Below are 15,900 nucleotides of genomic sequence, written 5' to 3'. Positions count from 1 at the left end.
CTGGTGAAAAGCACAACTCTAGGAAGCTCTAGTGTGGACCCAGCTGCAAGAAGGTGTTTATTATGCTTGCTCTAGCTGTCCCACTCCACTGCCAGGACTCCCTCTGCCATTTTGAGAGGAGGAATGGTAACACAGGGGAGTCTTCAGGTTCCCTGAAAAAGCAAGCCAGGTGAAAAAACAAAGCATGTTTTCAGGTTCCCTGTTGTTTTCTATACTTGGTAACATGACCTAGAAAGAGCAAGAGACTACAGTGTCAAACCATAACTTCTGCAGCCTGGGCAGGCAAGCCCAAGGGGTGGGATTTCACCCCACAGGACGAAATCTGTGTCTTACTGACATCAGCACTTTTTGCCAAAGACTTCATCAAGCCCAAGATTTCTGCACCCCTGACACCAAAACTGCAGTGCCATCTCAGTGCCTCTGAAATATACTGAAGTTTCCTACCCAGAAAAAGAAGTTGAAGATGAAGAGCAGGTACTTGAGACAGATGGTCCCACATGTTTCCTTCTTTTCCGTATACTCACGCATCTTTCTGGCTCAGCAAGTTCCTGAAAAAAATCAGAAAAGCTTGAGTCAGTCAGTCATCACACCTCTTCTCCCAAAAGGCCAGCATTACTACTCTCCTCCTGCAAGAACTCAAACTTCGAACCTTTTGCTGAAGTAAGCCAGTGAGCAAGCCATTCAACTGACCTCAGGGATGCTAGACAGTACTTGCTTAGATAAAGAGCTCTTGTGTCCATTTGGGTGACCTACACAGCACGAGACCTCACAGTGTGAAAGGGAGGCAGACAGTACCAGCATGTGGCCTTGCTGTACTGCCTTCATCCTCCTTCTCTCTCCCCATCCTGCTGTTACTTCTGGAGACTCATTTTCCTTTAGATCAATACTTGCAGTGGACAGATCAGAGCTACCATTGTGTGAGTGGTCAAGCCAAAACCATGAACTGCGATCAATGTTACAGTGAGGAAACTTCAATATAGTTCATGCTCACTTCTTGCTGTTTGAACCAAAATAAATGAAAACCCAGAACAGAAAATCCCAGTATCTGGCTCCTGAGTGCAGCCTGTAACTGCTGCTTCTGAAGGCAGCGACATAAACCTCTGTCTTTGACATTTAGGGAATAATCAGTCTCCAAAAAATATTCTTTCCTCACTGGCATTAGTTACAACTGCCTTAAATAGATTCCTCTCTAAGTTTGGGCTATTTTTAATCTTTACAACTATACTGGGAATGTACTTGTTATCCACTCAAATACCCTATCCTTTTGAACCCCAGCAATATGTTGGAGTAATTAATTTTCTTCTTCACTCACTTATTTCTCATGGTCCTTCTCACTGGCCAGCTGTCTCCTAGGGCAGCTATCCCAGCTACTAACAGGAAGAAACCTAACCATTGGCTTCAGATGATCTGACAGCATAAAACGCCACTGCAGATACCTAATGAATGGGAGTTCGTTGTGGGTCAGTCCCAGTGCAGTGTTACATATCTGCTACACTCTAGAGCAGGTTTCTCAGAAGTAGGTCTGCAGCAAGTGCAGTTCCATGTCACTTCACTGCCTCCTGTTGATGCCAGAAGGTCTGAACCTCTCAAAAAAATATTCTCACCACTGCCTGACTAGGCAGACAGGACAAAGGCACTTCCCAGAGCATTACTTCCAGCATCACCTGTGTGAGGCAGTTTGCAGAAGTGCAACAAAATCCGCACCACCTCTCTTGCATTCAATTTAAAAAAATCATCCCTTTCCTGCCCTACCAGCCAGCAGGGAACAATGCAAACATCTTGCACTCATATCAGAGCAAAATGCTTTCCTAAAGCACCAATCTCCCTGGAAGCAGGCAGGCAAACAGCCTCTCCCCTCTTCCAGAGGCATGGAGTTCTTGCTTGCTTAGATTACAAAACTTCTGCCCACAAGTGACACGAGTTTCCTCTGGGGACCCATTGCAGCTGCAACCCAGCCACACAGTACACTCATCTACCTTGGCAAGACCACTGCAAAACACCTGACAGTAAAGAAACCAAGCAATGGGTACGCACAGCCAGGCCGCACATCAAGTGGCTATCGGTTTGGGTCAGTCAGTCAGTACTATCTTTGCCGCTACATTGCTAACATCTGGCTTTAGAGCCAGATGAACCAAGGCTGGGAACAGCAGCTGCCCATTCTGCAGCATAATTGTATTTTATTTGCAGGGAACTGTTTCCTTTTGCTTCACACCAGCCCACTCGAAAACCCCAGCAAGGCCTGTGCTTTAGAAACTAATAAATGGAGCTAACGGGGAAGGCAAGGGTGAGAACCTGCCAGTAGTGCCACCCATGCCTGTCCCCCATCACCATTTCACAGGAAAACATTTTTCTCTAGAATAACATCTGGCAACAACAGTTGGCAGCAGCAGGCTGTTTCACTGGCAAAGGGAGCAGCTCTGAGATGGTGGCATATATCAAGGAGAATAACTTTTCAGATTTATCTTCAGAAGAGATCAGAACCTCCAGCAATGCTCAGATTAATTACCATGTGGCAGCACAAAAAGGCCTGGGGCAGTGGGGAGGAATGGATGCTGGTGGTACCGTATGCACTGAACAGACTTGTAAATTCTCAATGAGAAGACGCCCTGTGAACGCAATGTTCATGGAAGGTGACAGATTTACAGCTCCCAGAGGCTTCATTTAGCCACAGAACAGGAATGGCAGCAGCGAGGCAGGCTCCCACAGCCACACACGCCTGCACAGCCCTAAACAGATACTTTAGCTCAGACCCATGAGATGCCCTCCAGTAACAGATTCTAAGGGCTGCACTTGGCTTTTTGCCCACCCCTTCTAACATCAGGGCCGTACATAGAGGAAAATGCACCACAGGTTTGCTGAGACTGACCCCAGTTCATATCACTGATAGCCAGGGGACAGTACCAATGCTTACTGTCCTTGGGCTGGCTCATCGGCCCAGTTCCCCTCTTGCTCCGGAGGATTTCAGGAACCTTTCCTCCTCCCCCTCAAAGTATGTCCCCCACCAAAAAAAAAGCCACTACAGGTATTTCCACATATCACCATACGGCAGGTGCTGGGCCCTAGTGAGGGATGCTAACTTGTCCCTCCTTCTGATCCGAGAGCTCAGAAATCCTAGACCAAGCTGCATCTTGTTCTGGGGGAGGACTGGGCAGACACACAGCTGAGATCATACCTGCACTCAGATGACAGACAGTCTGAAATTGCCCTCAAGACTGCAGGTCCTGCTCCACCGAGCGCTGCATACAGGCCTTTCAGGCAGCTCGGCTTCACCACTGGGAGGAGAGGATCTGTCTGTTTCCAGAAAGCTGGGAGGGAACAGCTGCAGGTTTATAAAGCACAGTGATTCACGCAGGGACAGCAAGCCATGAATCAGAAAGCAATCAGGGCTGTCCCGTTTGATCTATCCTTCCTAGCCAGGAGCAGAGCTGATGGCACTGGCTGCCTCTGCATGCTTAATGACTCACTCAGCGAGCTATTCAGGGAAAGGCAGCTCTCTCCAGATCCTCTTTTTGGAAGTCGTGTTTGTGCTCCTTGCTTCACACAGGGTGGCCTGCTGTCTCTCATCGCCTGCAAAAACAGGTTCAGGCTTTAGAGAGCTACACTGGTCTTCAGGGAAAGCAAGTGAGGGCAGGAGACACCAGTGAAATGCCTCTCCCAAAGAGGCCAGTCAGTGGAGAGGGGAGCCACAATCTGCCTTGCAGGCTAAGGGTGACTGTGGGCTGTGAGTCTTGTGGTACCAAAAAGCACAGAGGTGTTGATCTGTGCCACAGCACCAGGATGAACAGGGAGGGCCTCATCCTGACTTCACTGACGTGACCAGGGTCTCTTGGCTTCAGTCATCTTTATAACAGACCCTCAGAAGTGACACAAATAACCCTTGAAACCAGACAAGAAGCAGCAACATTAATTAACACACATGGTTATATTCTATTTTAAAACACCGAGGCAAAGGTCTATTCTGAATCACATCAACAATTACGAACGAGCTCTCCAGTGGACAGAAAATGGCGAGCTATGCCACAGAGATGTACCTATAAATGCATAAAAACATACTAATTAGACATGAGCTTCATAATGGGAAGCGCTTTGCTAACTGAAAATATGGTTAGAAGACCAAAAGCACTTCCACAATGAAGTTCACTTGGTCAAGTCCAATAGACAGTAGCTTCATCAGCAACTTAAATTTAAGCAAGCAATCATGGGATACAGGCTGTGAAATTTAGTCATACAATGAAAAGAGGTATTTTTATGTAATTCACCAGAAATCAACAACAGGTTCCTATTATGCCCACACACACTGCAATGTAACTGACAAAGAGAAATAATGCTCTAACTAAAACAAAATGCACAAAGATGGGAGGAAAAAACATGGACAAACTTAGTGCAACAGAACCTGCACATGAAAGGGAGGGGTAACAGTTTGAAGATTAATTCAAGAAACAGGGAGTTGAACAGCTTGAATCCAATTCTCCGCTCTGACACAGACTTTGTGCGTGGCCTTGGGCAAGTCCTTTAGTCTGTCCCTTACCTCTGCTCTTCCTCCCCAGTGCAGGACCCTCACCTTTCTCTAAACCCAGTGATGTTGTAAGGATCTGCACCAAGAACCCCTGCTGACAGAGAAATGTCAGCTGTAAGGCATGACAGGCTCCAGGTGACTGGTATATTGGCAAAAACCTCAAAACAACACAATTTCACTGCCTCAAAAGTACTTTTGCCAGTATAGGCTACTCTGGCCAGTGAACTGGAACAACCTCCTTTGGAGTTAGTAAAATCCATACTTACAATGAGAAGACTGCTTGGTAAAGTGATTTTGGCAACCATTTACGAGGCATGCTGGCTCAAATACATCGAAGATTGCAAGATTATAGTAATGAAGTACAAGAGAATGGAGTAATAGTGAAGCACCTACATGAAGAGCAAGAAGGAAAGGATGACCCACCTATTCAAACACCTCCAAAGAATAAAAAAGAAAAAGAGCGAGCTCATTCTGCCCTGTCTGACTGCAAGACACAACCTCCCAGCTGGGTAAGAACACACAGTGAACAACTGCCAGGCAAGGCAGAGGTCACTTCAAAAGTGAAACCATTCCATGGCCCGATTTTCTTGGGCTCTCATCCTACTGAAACTGAACCCTTAGGACAAACTGGACAATAGGAAAGCATCAGAAATTGAGCAGTTTGATTCCAGTTCCAGGTGCTGAGCACCTGGGAACACAAGCACTGGACAAACAGCTGTTTTGTTGTGCTGAGCCACCTAAAATCTCAATGGCAGGACTTGCTCTGGTTATCCCACATCAGACCACTGTATTTTTATTTGCAGGCCCAAAGGCACATGCAGGCACGCACCCACATCCCAGCTCAGAAAGCATGTGGCATACACACACACACACACACACTCCTGCTGGCTAGACATTCATTTAGTCATCACAGACGTTGCTTGGTACCTTTGCCTCAACTTGCACAGTAACAGTACTTAATTAGTACTTAAACAGCAAAGAAAGCCAGGCCTGCAGGCTTTTTCTGCACAACCTGCCCTAAAGCAGCATCTGACGGATGGGGAAGAAACAATGCCAAAGCAAATGAAATAGCTCCCAGGCCATTAAAAGCATCATCATTTTAAACTATTGATTTTTAAATGATAGCAAGAAAATTGGTATCCAACACACCAGTGACGTCTATTTCATAGATAACTTGTATGCCAGAAGTTACGTAAGTTCTAACATCTTTGCCAACACACACAAGAAAGACTTGCTGCAGGAAAAGCGCACTACACCTATGCTGCTATGAAAGTGCAGCTCCCAAAGGGCTGCAAGTCCAACGTCATCAGCCTCCTGCCAATACAGCTACCTCACGCAGCCAGTGGGCACGCTGCTGGCCTGGAGTGCAAGGTTCAGCTATGCTGGAGTCTATCTGAGCTGGCCCAGATAACGCTGGCCCTGAGGCAGCTCTTAGCAAACAAAGCAGACATCCTCCGCTTGGTATGTCCAATGGAGGTGTGGGCCAATAACCCATTATCTTCAGCAAACTCATTCTCCAGCAGGACTAAACTCCAGCCTTTGAAAGCATGACCTCTCTAAGTTCCCTCTCTGTAAGATGAAAATACTACCACCACCTCTTTACCTACCCACTGAACATCCTCAGAAAAGGTCTCCAGCTGCTTATCAACTTGCCAGCACGCCTCACACAGCCCAGAAAGCAGGCAGAAGTCATTAAGTAAAGCCTTCCCAAGAAAGGAACTCTAAAGCTTGCAAGTGAAGAGCTCCAATTTACAAAACTACCGAGTGCCATTATCCACCCCAAACGAATAGCCAACGTGGGTCAACAGTTTTGACACTGACCTTTCAGCACCAAAGCAGCTCACAACACCAGTGCAAATGTTCAGTCCTCTTCAAGTGCTTTCTTCCACCCCCTCTCTTCTTGCTGGTTTTGGTCCTCTGCTGGATTCAGGAAAGCAGAAAGCTGAAAAAGAAAAGAAAAGTGTGCAGAGAATTATTAACTATGTCAAAGATTATTTTGGGAATCAATATTAGATAATATACTTTGCCATCAAGTCCTCCTTTTAATAGAGAGCATGTGATTTCAGAATACACCTTATGAATGCATTTGATTAAACTGCAAAGTGTGCACTAGGCAATGGAGGAGAGCCAAACTGCGGCAGTGAAGGGTGTGAAGACCTTCTGATGGTAGGAAGCTGTCAGAACAGGTTTATATTCACTGCTGCAACCTGTAAATGCTACTATCATTTCTGTCATGGCTGTGTACACACCACAACAGCAGCTCGTTCTGGTGCAAAAGGCCTGAAAGTAACTCCATGAGAAAGATCAGGAAGAAGACCCTTCTGTGCAGTGTGAAGCCCTAGCTGGTGTTAGTGCCTTGAAGTGATCATTGCTCCAAGCCCTCCCATGGGAACTGCCCGGGAAGAGGAAAGAGGTGGGCAGACAGTACCAGAACTCATTGTGTACATCCATCCTCTGCTCCCAGGGCGTTTGAGCCCCAGAATATAGAGTGCGAACCAGAGCAGGGCCCCTGTAGAGAAACGTGTGCTAGAAGTCACCATTTTCTTCAGCCTCTGTCCCTGCTGAAGCATAATCAAGACACAGGTCCTAAGCACCATGGCAGGCTCTGCTGGAAAACAGCTCCCCTGAATTCATCTGCCACTGCCAGCCCTCCTAGAGCAAGGCTTCAACCTCCCAGTAAATCACAGTACTTCCCTCAGATAAGCAAGAAGCCACAGGAAGGTGCCTTCAAAGTTAACAGGAGTTATTTCTCTACAACCTTACTACATTTATCATAGAATCATAGAGTGGTTTGGGTTGGAAGGGACCTTTAAACGTCATCTAGTCCAACCCCCACCCCCTGCAGTGAGCAGGGACATCTTCAACTAGATCAGGTTGCTCAGAGCCCCGTCCAGCCTGACCTTGAACACTTCCAGGGATGGGGCTTCTACAACCTCTCCCGGCAACCTCTTCCAGTGTTTCACCACCCTCATCATAAAAAATTTCTTCCTTACATCTAGATTGAATCCACCCTCCTTTAGTTTAAAATCATTACCGCTTGTCCTGTCACAACAGGCCCTACTAAAAACTCTGTCCCCATCTTTCTTATAAGCCCCCTTTAACTATTGAAAGGCCGCAATAAGGTATCCCCAGAGACTTCTCTTCTCCAGGCTGAAACAACCCCAGCTTTCAGCCCTTCCTCACAGTGTTCTGGCCCTCTGATCATGTTTGTGGGCCTCCTCTGGACCTGCTCCAACAGGTCCATGGCTTTCCTGTACTGAGGACTCCAGAGCTGGACGCAGTACTGCAGGTGGGGTCTCACCAGAGCAGAGTAGAGGGGAACAATCACCTCCCTCAACACTCTGACCCACGGTTCTTTTGATGCAGCCCATGGTATGGTTGGCTTTCTGGGATGCAAGCGCACATTGCCAGCTCATGTCCAGCTTTTCATTCACCAGAACCTCCAAGTCCCTCTCAACAGGGCTGCTCTCAATCCACTCATCCCCCAGCCTGTATTGATACCAGAGGTTGCTCTGACCCAGGTGCAGGACCTTGTACTTGGCCTTGTTGAACCTCATGGGGTTCACATGGGCCCACTTCTTGAGCTTGTCCAGGTCCCTCTGGATGGCATCCCATCCCTCAGGTGTGTCAACCGCACCACTCATCTTGGTGTCATCTGCAAACTTGCCGAGGGTGCACTCAATCCCACTGTCCATGTCATTGATGAAGACATTAAACAGTACTGGTCCCAATACGGACCCCTGAGGGACACCACTCATCACTGATCTCCATCTGGACTTTGAGCCATTGACCACTATGCTCTGGATGCGACCGTCCAGGCAATTCCTCATCCAGTGAACAGTCCATCCATCAAATCCATATCTCTCCAGTTTAGAGAGAAGGATGTTGTGGGGGACCGTGTCAAAGGCCTTACAGAAGTCCAGACAGATGACACCCATAGCTTTTCCCTTGACCACTGGTGTAGTCACTCCATCATAGAAGGCAACTAGGCTGGTCAGGCAAGACTTGCCCTTGGTGAAGCCATGCTGGCTGTCTTGAATCACCTCCCTGTCCTCCATGTGCCTTAATACAGCTTCTAGGAGGATGTGTTCCATGATCTTCCCAGGCACAGAGGTGAGGCTGCCAGGTCAGTAGTTCCCAGGGTCCTCCTTTCCACCCTTTTTAAAAATGGGTGCAATGTTTCCCTTTTCGCAGTCTTCAAGGACTTCACCTGACTGCCATGACTTTTCAAATATCATGGAGAGTGGCTTGGCAACTACATCCCTCAGGACTCTGGGATGCATCTTGTCAGGTCCCATAGACTTATGTATGTTCAGGTTCCTCAGGTGGTCTCAAACCTGATCTTCTCTTACAGTGGGAGGGACTTTGCTCCCCCAGTCCCTGCCTCGAGGTCCATCCACTCAAGAAGTGGGGGAAAAGAGGTTGCCAGTGAAGACCGAGGCAAAAAAGTTGTTGAGTACCTCAGCCTTCTCCTCGTCCATTGTTACCAGTTTGCCAGTCATGTTCGTTGGGGGGATACACTTTCTTTGACCTTCCTTTTCAGGCTGACATACCTATAGAATCCCTTCTTATTATTCTTTGCATCCCTTGTCAAGTTCAGCTCCAGTCACGCCTTGGCCTTCCTGATCCCATCCCTACACAACTGGGCAATGTCCCTATACTCTTCCCAGGACACCTGTCACTGCTTCCACTGTCTGTGCATTTCCTTCTTGCCCTTTAGTTAGACCAGCAGGTCTCGACTCATCCATGCCGGTCTCTTGGCGTCCTTGACTTCTTACACCTGGGAATCGAGAGCTCTTGTGCTTTATGCAAAGCGTCCTTAAAGATCTGCCAGCTCTGTTCTGCTCCCTTGGCACTGAGAGCAGCTTCCCAGGGGGTCCTACTGACTAACTCCTTGAACAGCTGGAATTTTGCTTTCCTAAAATTCCGGGTCCCAACTTCAGTCTTTGCATGACCCATATCCCTCAGGACTGCGAACTCCACCAGTACGTGATCGCTGCAGGCCAGGCTTCCTCCAATCCTGATGTCACCAATGAGCTCACTTGTGTTGGTCACCAACAGGTCCAGTAACGCATCCCCTCTGGTAGGGCTGTCTACTACCTGGCTTAAGAAGTTATCCTCAATACACTCCAGGAGTCTCCCAGATTGTCTGTCTACAGCTTGCCATGCTACTCTTCCAGCAGATGTTGGGGTGGTTGAAGCCTCCTAGCAGGATGAGAGCCTGCAAGCCTCCTGTAGCTGGAGTAAGAAGACTTCATCAGTAGGCTCTCCCTTATCAGGCAGCCTGTAGTGAACACCAACCACAAGGTTCCCTTTGTTGGCTCGATCTCTAATTCTTACCCATAAGCTTTCAACCTGCTTGTGGCTATTCTTCAGAGACAGCTCTTCACAATCTATCCATTTCTTGACATAGAGGGCAACCCCTCTGTCCCTCCTTCCTCACCCATCCCTTCTGAACAGCTTGTAGTCATTGACAGCAGCACTCCAGTCATTTGTCCCACCAAGTTTCAGTAATGGCAAGTAGGTCGTAGCTTTCTAGCAGCACCATGGCTTCCAACTCATCCTGTTTGTTGCCCATGCTGCATACATTGGTGCAGAGGCACTTCAGCTGGGCTGTTGGCCATGTCATCTTTTTAGAGGAACACACCCTAATTCCTTTGACATGTTTCACCAGTGTTTCTCTGTTGGCTCCTATTACCTCAGGAGCCCCTGGCTCCTCTTTGTAAGACTTCAAGTGTGCTCCAGTGTACCCAGCACGTTGCAGAGCAACAGGCTGAGGGCCCTTGCTAGCAACCCATCCCTCTAACCTTGGTGTGTCATCCTATGGTTTGTCATTTCTGTGGAGGCAGCTAGGCTGCATAAGGCAGCTGTACTGGAAAATGGCCTCTAGCATCCCCTCTGTCCCCTGCTTTTCTAAGATAGAGGGTCCCAAACTTTTTGCAGTCGTTTGTGCTGCCACATCCTCAGCCATCTCACCCTCATCCCACAGCAGGCAGGTTCAATTCTCCCTGCAATCCGTTTCCATTGGCATTGCAGGCAACAGGATGGAGAGGAGAACAGCAATTCTTCCTCCCTAACCAGTTTGGACACTGAATTAATGATCCTTTGATCTACACCCTGACACTAACCTACTTCACAGCCTAAGGCTTAAACTCTTATCTATTGCTGGTAGTGGGATATGGAAACAGTAATACTTCCTGACTTGCCTGGGTGGGATAATGGGATGTTTGCAAACCACCTGGGAAGAGAAAAAAGTTACTTTTTATTAGCAGATCAAATTTAACACAATTCATAACCATTTTAACTTCCTATTATCTTCAAGGGGAGGTTCCTGCAGGCCTTTACCTAGCATAGTATGGGCAACACACCTTCATTTATTATCAGCTTGGATTACCCCTGCTTCCATTCCCTATGAAAAGGAATGCTCTGGTAAGAGCTAGAAACTTGTTGATTCACATTACTGTGTAGCCTCTAGACTACAAAAACATCTCGAGAGAAACAGTGGAAATCCCAGCACTTGAGCCATTGAGAAACAGGCCAAACAAAGCCCTGGAATCATTAATTAAAGATCAGACAAGGGAGCTTTCTGAGGAACTGGGGAGTGGAGGGAAGACACAGGAAGCACAATCACCTGCAAAGCAAGCAATAGCTCTGAAGCATCCTCAGTCCCAAGGCTGGGCCCAAACTCTCCTTAAGCAGCCCTTGCGCCCTACCATTTATCCATCTGCTTCATGCTGCTCCCCCACTCCTGCCCTTTCAGAAGAGAAAGCCGACCCAGGATGCAAAGCTGAATGTTTTGCTTTCCAGCTCAGCATGTTGGAACATGCTGGAAAGTCAAAGTACTCATGCCTCTAGGGCTGGGGAGAAGGCAAAACATGAGCCAGACATCCAGTGAGGCAAAAAAGCTCCTTCTCAGGAACTGTCATTTATACTTGTGTGTGGGGCAGGCACACAGAATAGTTTTTGGTCCAAAACACTCCTCCCTGACCCTTCACATGGAAGCTCAACTCATTTGGCACTGCTGAATGAGATTCCCCAGACCACAGCTTGGAAACTGCCTTTATCTCCTTCTGCCTGTTGTCCTAACTGATGATGTGCTGCTGAGGGCATGAAGTATTGACTGTACAGTACCTAGCACAAAAGGATCTCGCCCCAAGCCTTTTAGGGGCTGCTGAGAAGTGAGGAATACAAAGCAATGTTTTCCAGCCATATCACCTGCTCCTACCAGGAAGGTGCACAGTGGTTCTGGGAGAAGTGGAGACAACTTAGAAAGCCACCTACATTCAACAAGAAGGAAGATCTCTTGGCCATCTTTGGCAGACCCTGCCTGGCTCTACCTCTCAACGGGGAGAGCACCTTTCTGAAGAACTTAGAGAGGATAAGCAAGATTCCATCCTGGGAGTTTGGGAGGATCTCACCTCAACACCCTCTGGGTCTAGGAATCATCTCCACAGGCGCATCACAGTCCTGCTGTCACCCCTTGGGATGCTTGCCAAATCCCTCCTTTCTTCTACCCTGGCTCGAGCTGCTGCATTTTGAATAGACCCCTCAAGAGAGATGTAGACCCTTAACTCCTGCTAGTTTTGATGAGAGTCAGGTGTCCAGCGAGGAACTGTGTGCCTAATACACCTGAGGAGCCATCTGCTCTTTGAGACAAGAGCTGTCTCTCAGAAGAGCGCTTAGCCCTTCTGCTAATTTTTCCGAGACTGTTTACTCCCCAGGGGAGGGACTTACTGAAGTAACAATGAGCATACATTTCAGACTCGGCAAGGGTTTGCATGTTCAGCACCACACACATACCTGCGAATTAAGTGTTCTATGAGGGGGTTAGTCAAACCTGGGCAAGGTGGTGGCTGACTTCGGGATCCTTGAGTATAAAAGGGACCTTAGCATAAAACCAATTTCACAACCATTAAGAAAAAGAAAGCATGAGAGAGAAAGAAAGAGCGATAGAGCATGCCCAGGACTGCATGTGTTTGTGCTCTAGCACTGTTCCACTACAAAGCAAACAGAAAACCCTTCACAGGGCTTTCGGGTCCTAACAAAACATATGCAGCCAGCCACATCCTGAGAGCAGAAAGCCCCCATCTGCTGCTTCCAGAAGTGGATGACCAGGGAAGCAAATGGCCCCTCAAAGCACCCAGTCCCCATCAGGAGCTGGAAGGCAGGCCAGAGACCAGCATGCACTGCACGACCAACGGGAACTCCTTCTTGCATCAAACAACATCCTCTTGTATCTCATAAGGCCTCCTTTATCCTGAAGGATCCCGAAGCACTTTACGCTATTTATACACAGGAACCACTTCACTAGTCATTGAACTGAGGAGAGGAACAATAACCGTCTCTTTTCGCTCTCTTGAAGCGCCAGAAATCAGTGCGTGGCGTGTGTCTGCAGACAGCTCATAGCAATGAGGGTTTGCCATGACAAGGAACAATAGTTCAGATAGGTCAGGGTTACCCAACAGACAAGACAAACTCTTCACTGCAGCCTGCTATTGGCATTTTAAATTCTATTTTCCCAACTCTGTTCATGGGCATTGTGGGGTTTGTGGGGTTTTTTTGCGTGTGGTTTTTTTTTTTAAAGCAGGGCTTTGTCCACACTGGAGAACTTACCAGTAGCATTATACTGCATTTCTAAACAAAACAGTTTGTGCAGAATCAGCTTTCCGCCTGATCCCTTCCTATTCATTACATTCATTTTCAGCTCAGTTCTGAGAAGCAAAGGCACTGGGTCCTCAGTGTTTTTAGGGAGTGCTCACAAAACCTCCCTGCCCTGTAGCCATGCCAGTACTAGGGCCAAGCCAACAAGCACTAAAAATCCTCCCAGCTCCCACAAAGCCTACTCAGGCAATTCTGTACATCAGTTCAAATCTGTCCTGGTTTCAGCTGGAATAAAGTTAATTTTCTTCTTAGTAGCTGGTATAGTGCTGTGTTTTGGATTTAGGATGAGAAGAATGTTGGTAACACACTGGTGTTTTCAGTTGTTGCCAGGTAATGTTTAGTCTAAAGTCAAGGATTTTTCAGCTTCTCATGCCCAGCCAGCAAGAAGGCTGGAGGCGCACAAGAAGTTGGGAGGGGACACAGCCAGGGCACCTGACCCAAACTGGCCAAAGGGGTATTCCATACCATGTGACATCAAGCCCAGTATATAAACTGGGGGGAGTTGGCTGGGGCGGGCACGGTGGCTCGGGGATTGGCTGGGCATCAGTCGACAGGTGGCGAGCAACTGTATTGTGCATCACTTGTTTTGTATATTCTCTTATTATTATTAGTAGTAGTATTTCCCCTTCCTTTTCTGTCCTACTAAACTGTCTTTATCTCAACCCACGAGTTTTACTTTTTTACCCCCCCTCAATTCTCTCCCCCATCCCACTGGGGGGAAGGGGGGGGGGGGTGAAGTGAGCGAGTGGCTGCGTAGTGCTTAGTTGCCAGCTGGGGTTAAACCACGACAAAAGCACTCTCCAAATAATGCAGCGATGATAACCATTTGTTCACTCTCTACAAATAGCTGGGTTTTTACACTGTGGTTTGAGCTCAGGGCAAATACTAACCTAAGAACACATGCTGTGTTGTAGCCAGTGCACAGTCACTCAAAATTTGTTTGCAGTCTCATTGCAGAGGTACTTTCTGTTTCATTCCCTACAAATCAGTGCAGTGAAAAAGTGACTAGCTAAAAGCCAGTAGATTTTCTACCTACCCACAGTATCAGGTGCATATCCCATGGCAGGCCATCATCTTCATCTCACCGGGCTCATGAATGAATCGTGGGACTTTAATCCCACCGTCTAAAATACGTGCAGCAGTTTTTGGAAGAGAGGGCAAGCAGCTGGTGTGTCACCACAGGGTACATTTCTAGCCTCTCTGTGACACAGCGTTCTATAATCTCACTGCCTGAAAGACCCTTTGCCTCCTTAAAGCATCCCAACAAAGAAAAAAAAGGTAGCATGATATAATAGGAGCACAGAGAGATCAAGTGACTCCCCCAGCAGAGAGAACAGGTGGATTTGCTCTCCTCACATCTCAACACCCATCCTCCACCCACTGAGCTGTTCTGTCCTCTGGAAGAACATTGCAGAACGCAAAGCTGTAAAACGCAAAGTTTTCAAGCTACTTGTTAGCACTGCCCTGCCTGTGCCTGACACACCTGACTGCAGACAGTGCAAAGCAAGAAGTGCACAAAAAGCTGGCACCAGCTTTAGCTTTTGTACAAAACTTGTTTTGCTTTGAGTAGTCTGTTCCTGTTTGTGCTTTCTGCAGTGTAAACAAGCCAAGCAAAAGTCTGTGGAGTCAGCCCACAGGTCTCTCCCAGGCTGCCTGCCTCAGTTTCAACTGCACAAAAATCACATTTTAAAAGCAGCCGAGAAGGGATTTGACAGTGGAAACTAAGGTTAGCGGTCGGTCTTATCGCTTCAGCCGTGTTGCTGATTAGCTCAGGACTGGTGCCACCCATGCCAGAGGAAACCTCTCAGCGTATCAGCGATAGTGCTGGTACCTCCGGTTCTAGGAATGGGCAATGCACCCTGCAGCACTCCAGTGTACCGACAAAAGGGAACATCATGCAGCCACAGAACGGGGCGACAGCAGCTCTCACCTCAGCATGGCAGCTAGAGAGATATCGGTGCCATCTTCAGAAGCCTCCCTTCCTACGCAGGACAGCCACCTCATGTGGGAACACTCTCGTGCCTGGAATTACCCACTTGGGTAACAGCAGTGCCAGGAATGGCCAAGAAGTCTCTTCTGACCATCAGTCCTTATATATCCCTGATGTCTGTGTCTCTGAGGGTGTTTTGGAGTGATCATTGAATGCTCTGAGGAGTTATATTCCTCGCCAGAGCTAAAAACACTTTACTAGAGTCAGATCAAATATCAAGCACAGTCAAGGGCAAATTAAGTGACATTTCATTTCCCAGAGCTGAAAGTCCAAGCCACAGGAACTAGCTGTCTCCTCTTGCTATAGGAGCAATGCTGGAAACAATGCTCAATCCAAGCTGCTTAAGGCTGCCGTGAAAAGGACCATTCTTCCAGTAAAAATTAAACAACCTCCAGCCCAAAATAAAACATTCCTCCCCCTTCCGCCTCGCTCTTGTGTAGCAGGTTTTAATGACTCCACCATTTACGCAGCTGTTTTTAGACCAGCCTGCAAACTTGACAGGGAGGCACCAGCATGTGAATAAATAACTGGGAGGCAAGGGCTGTCCTCAAGGCAATTACCTGCTGGCCCTTTGCTAAGGCTGGGGGCAAGGGAAAAAGATAAAAAAGTCCCTGACTCCAGAGCACATGCTAACAAGCTTTAAAGAAATCCCCCAGCCCCAAGCCATCAACCACTTCCCTGAAACACCTCACTCCACCAGTCTGTATACAGACCTGCACGCAGAGGAACAGGG

At 47.8% G+C, this 15,900-nt stretch overlaps 1 protein-coding gene across 4 annotated transcripts in view; it reads right to left on the bottom strand.

Annotated features, from left to right (window-relative positions):
• Positions 1-15,900, bottom strand: part of CD151 (CD151 molecule (Raph blood group)) — a 39,726-nt gene that overhangs the window by 15,323 nt on the left and 8,503 nt on the right. Inside the window, exons 1-3 of one of the 4 annotated variants that reach the window (XM_030039153.2) lie at positions 15,108-15,231; positions 6,338-6,458; positions 445-548 (exon numbers count right to left, since the gene is read on the bottom strand). In XM_030039153.2, the coding sequence (XP_029895013.1) occupies positions 445-528 (84 nt within the window). In that variant the 5' untranslated portion in view covers positions 529-548; positions 6,338-6,458; positions 15,108-15,231. Of the gene's footprint in view, positions 1-444; positions 549-3,172; positions 3,286-6,337; positions 6,459-14,213; positions 14,340-15,107; positions 15,232-15,900 lie in introns of those variants that run through there. The other 3 variants (XM_030039155.2, XM_030039152.2, XM_030039156.2) reach the window with 3 other exon arrangements.

The sequence above is a fragment of the Aquila chrysaetos genome, chromosome 16, assembly GCF_900496995.4.
Source record: "Aquila chrysaetos chrysaetos chromosome 16, bAquChr1.4, whole genome shotgun sequence".
In the NCBI taxonomy this organism is placed as follows: domain Eukaryota; kingdom Metazoa; phylum Chordata; class Aves; order Accipitriformes; family Accipitridae; genus Aquila; species Aquila chrysaetos.
The sequence above is the reverse complement of the archived record's forward strand: the minus strand, read 5'-3'. Positions and strand labels throughout refer to the sequence as shown.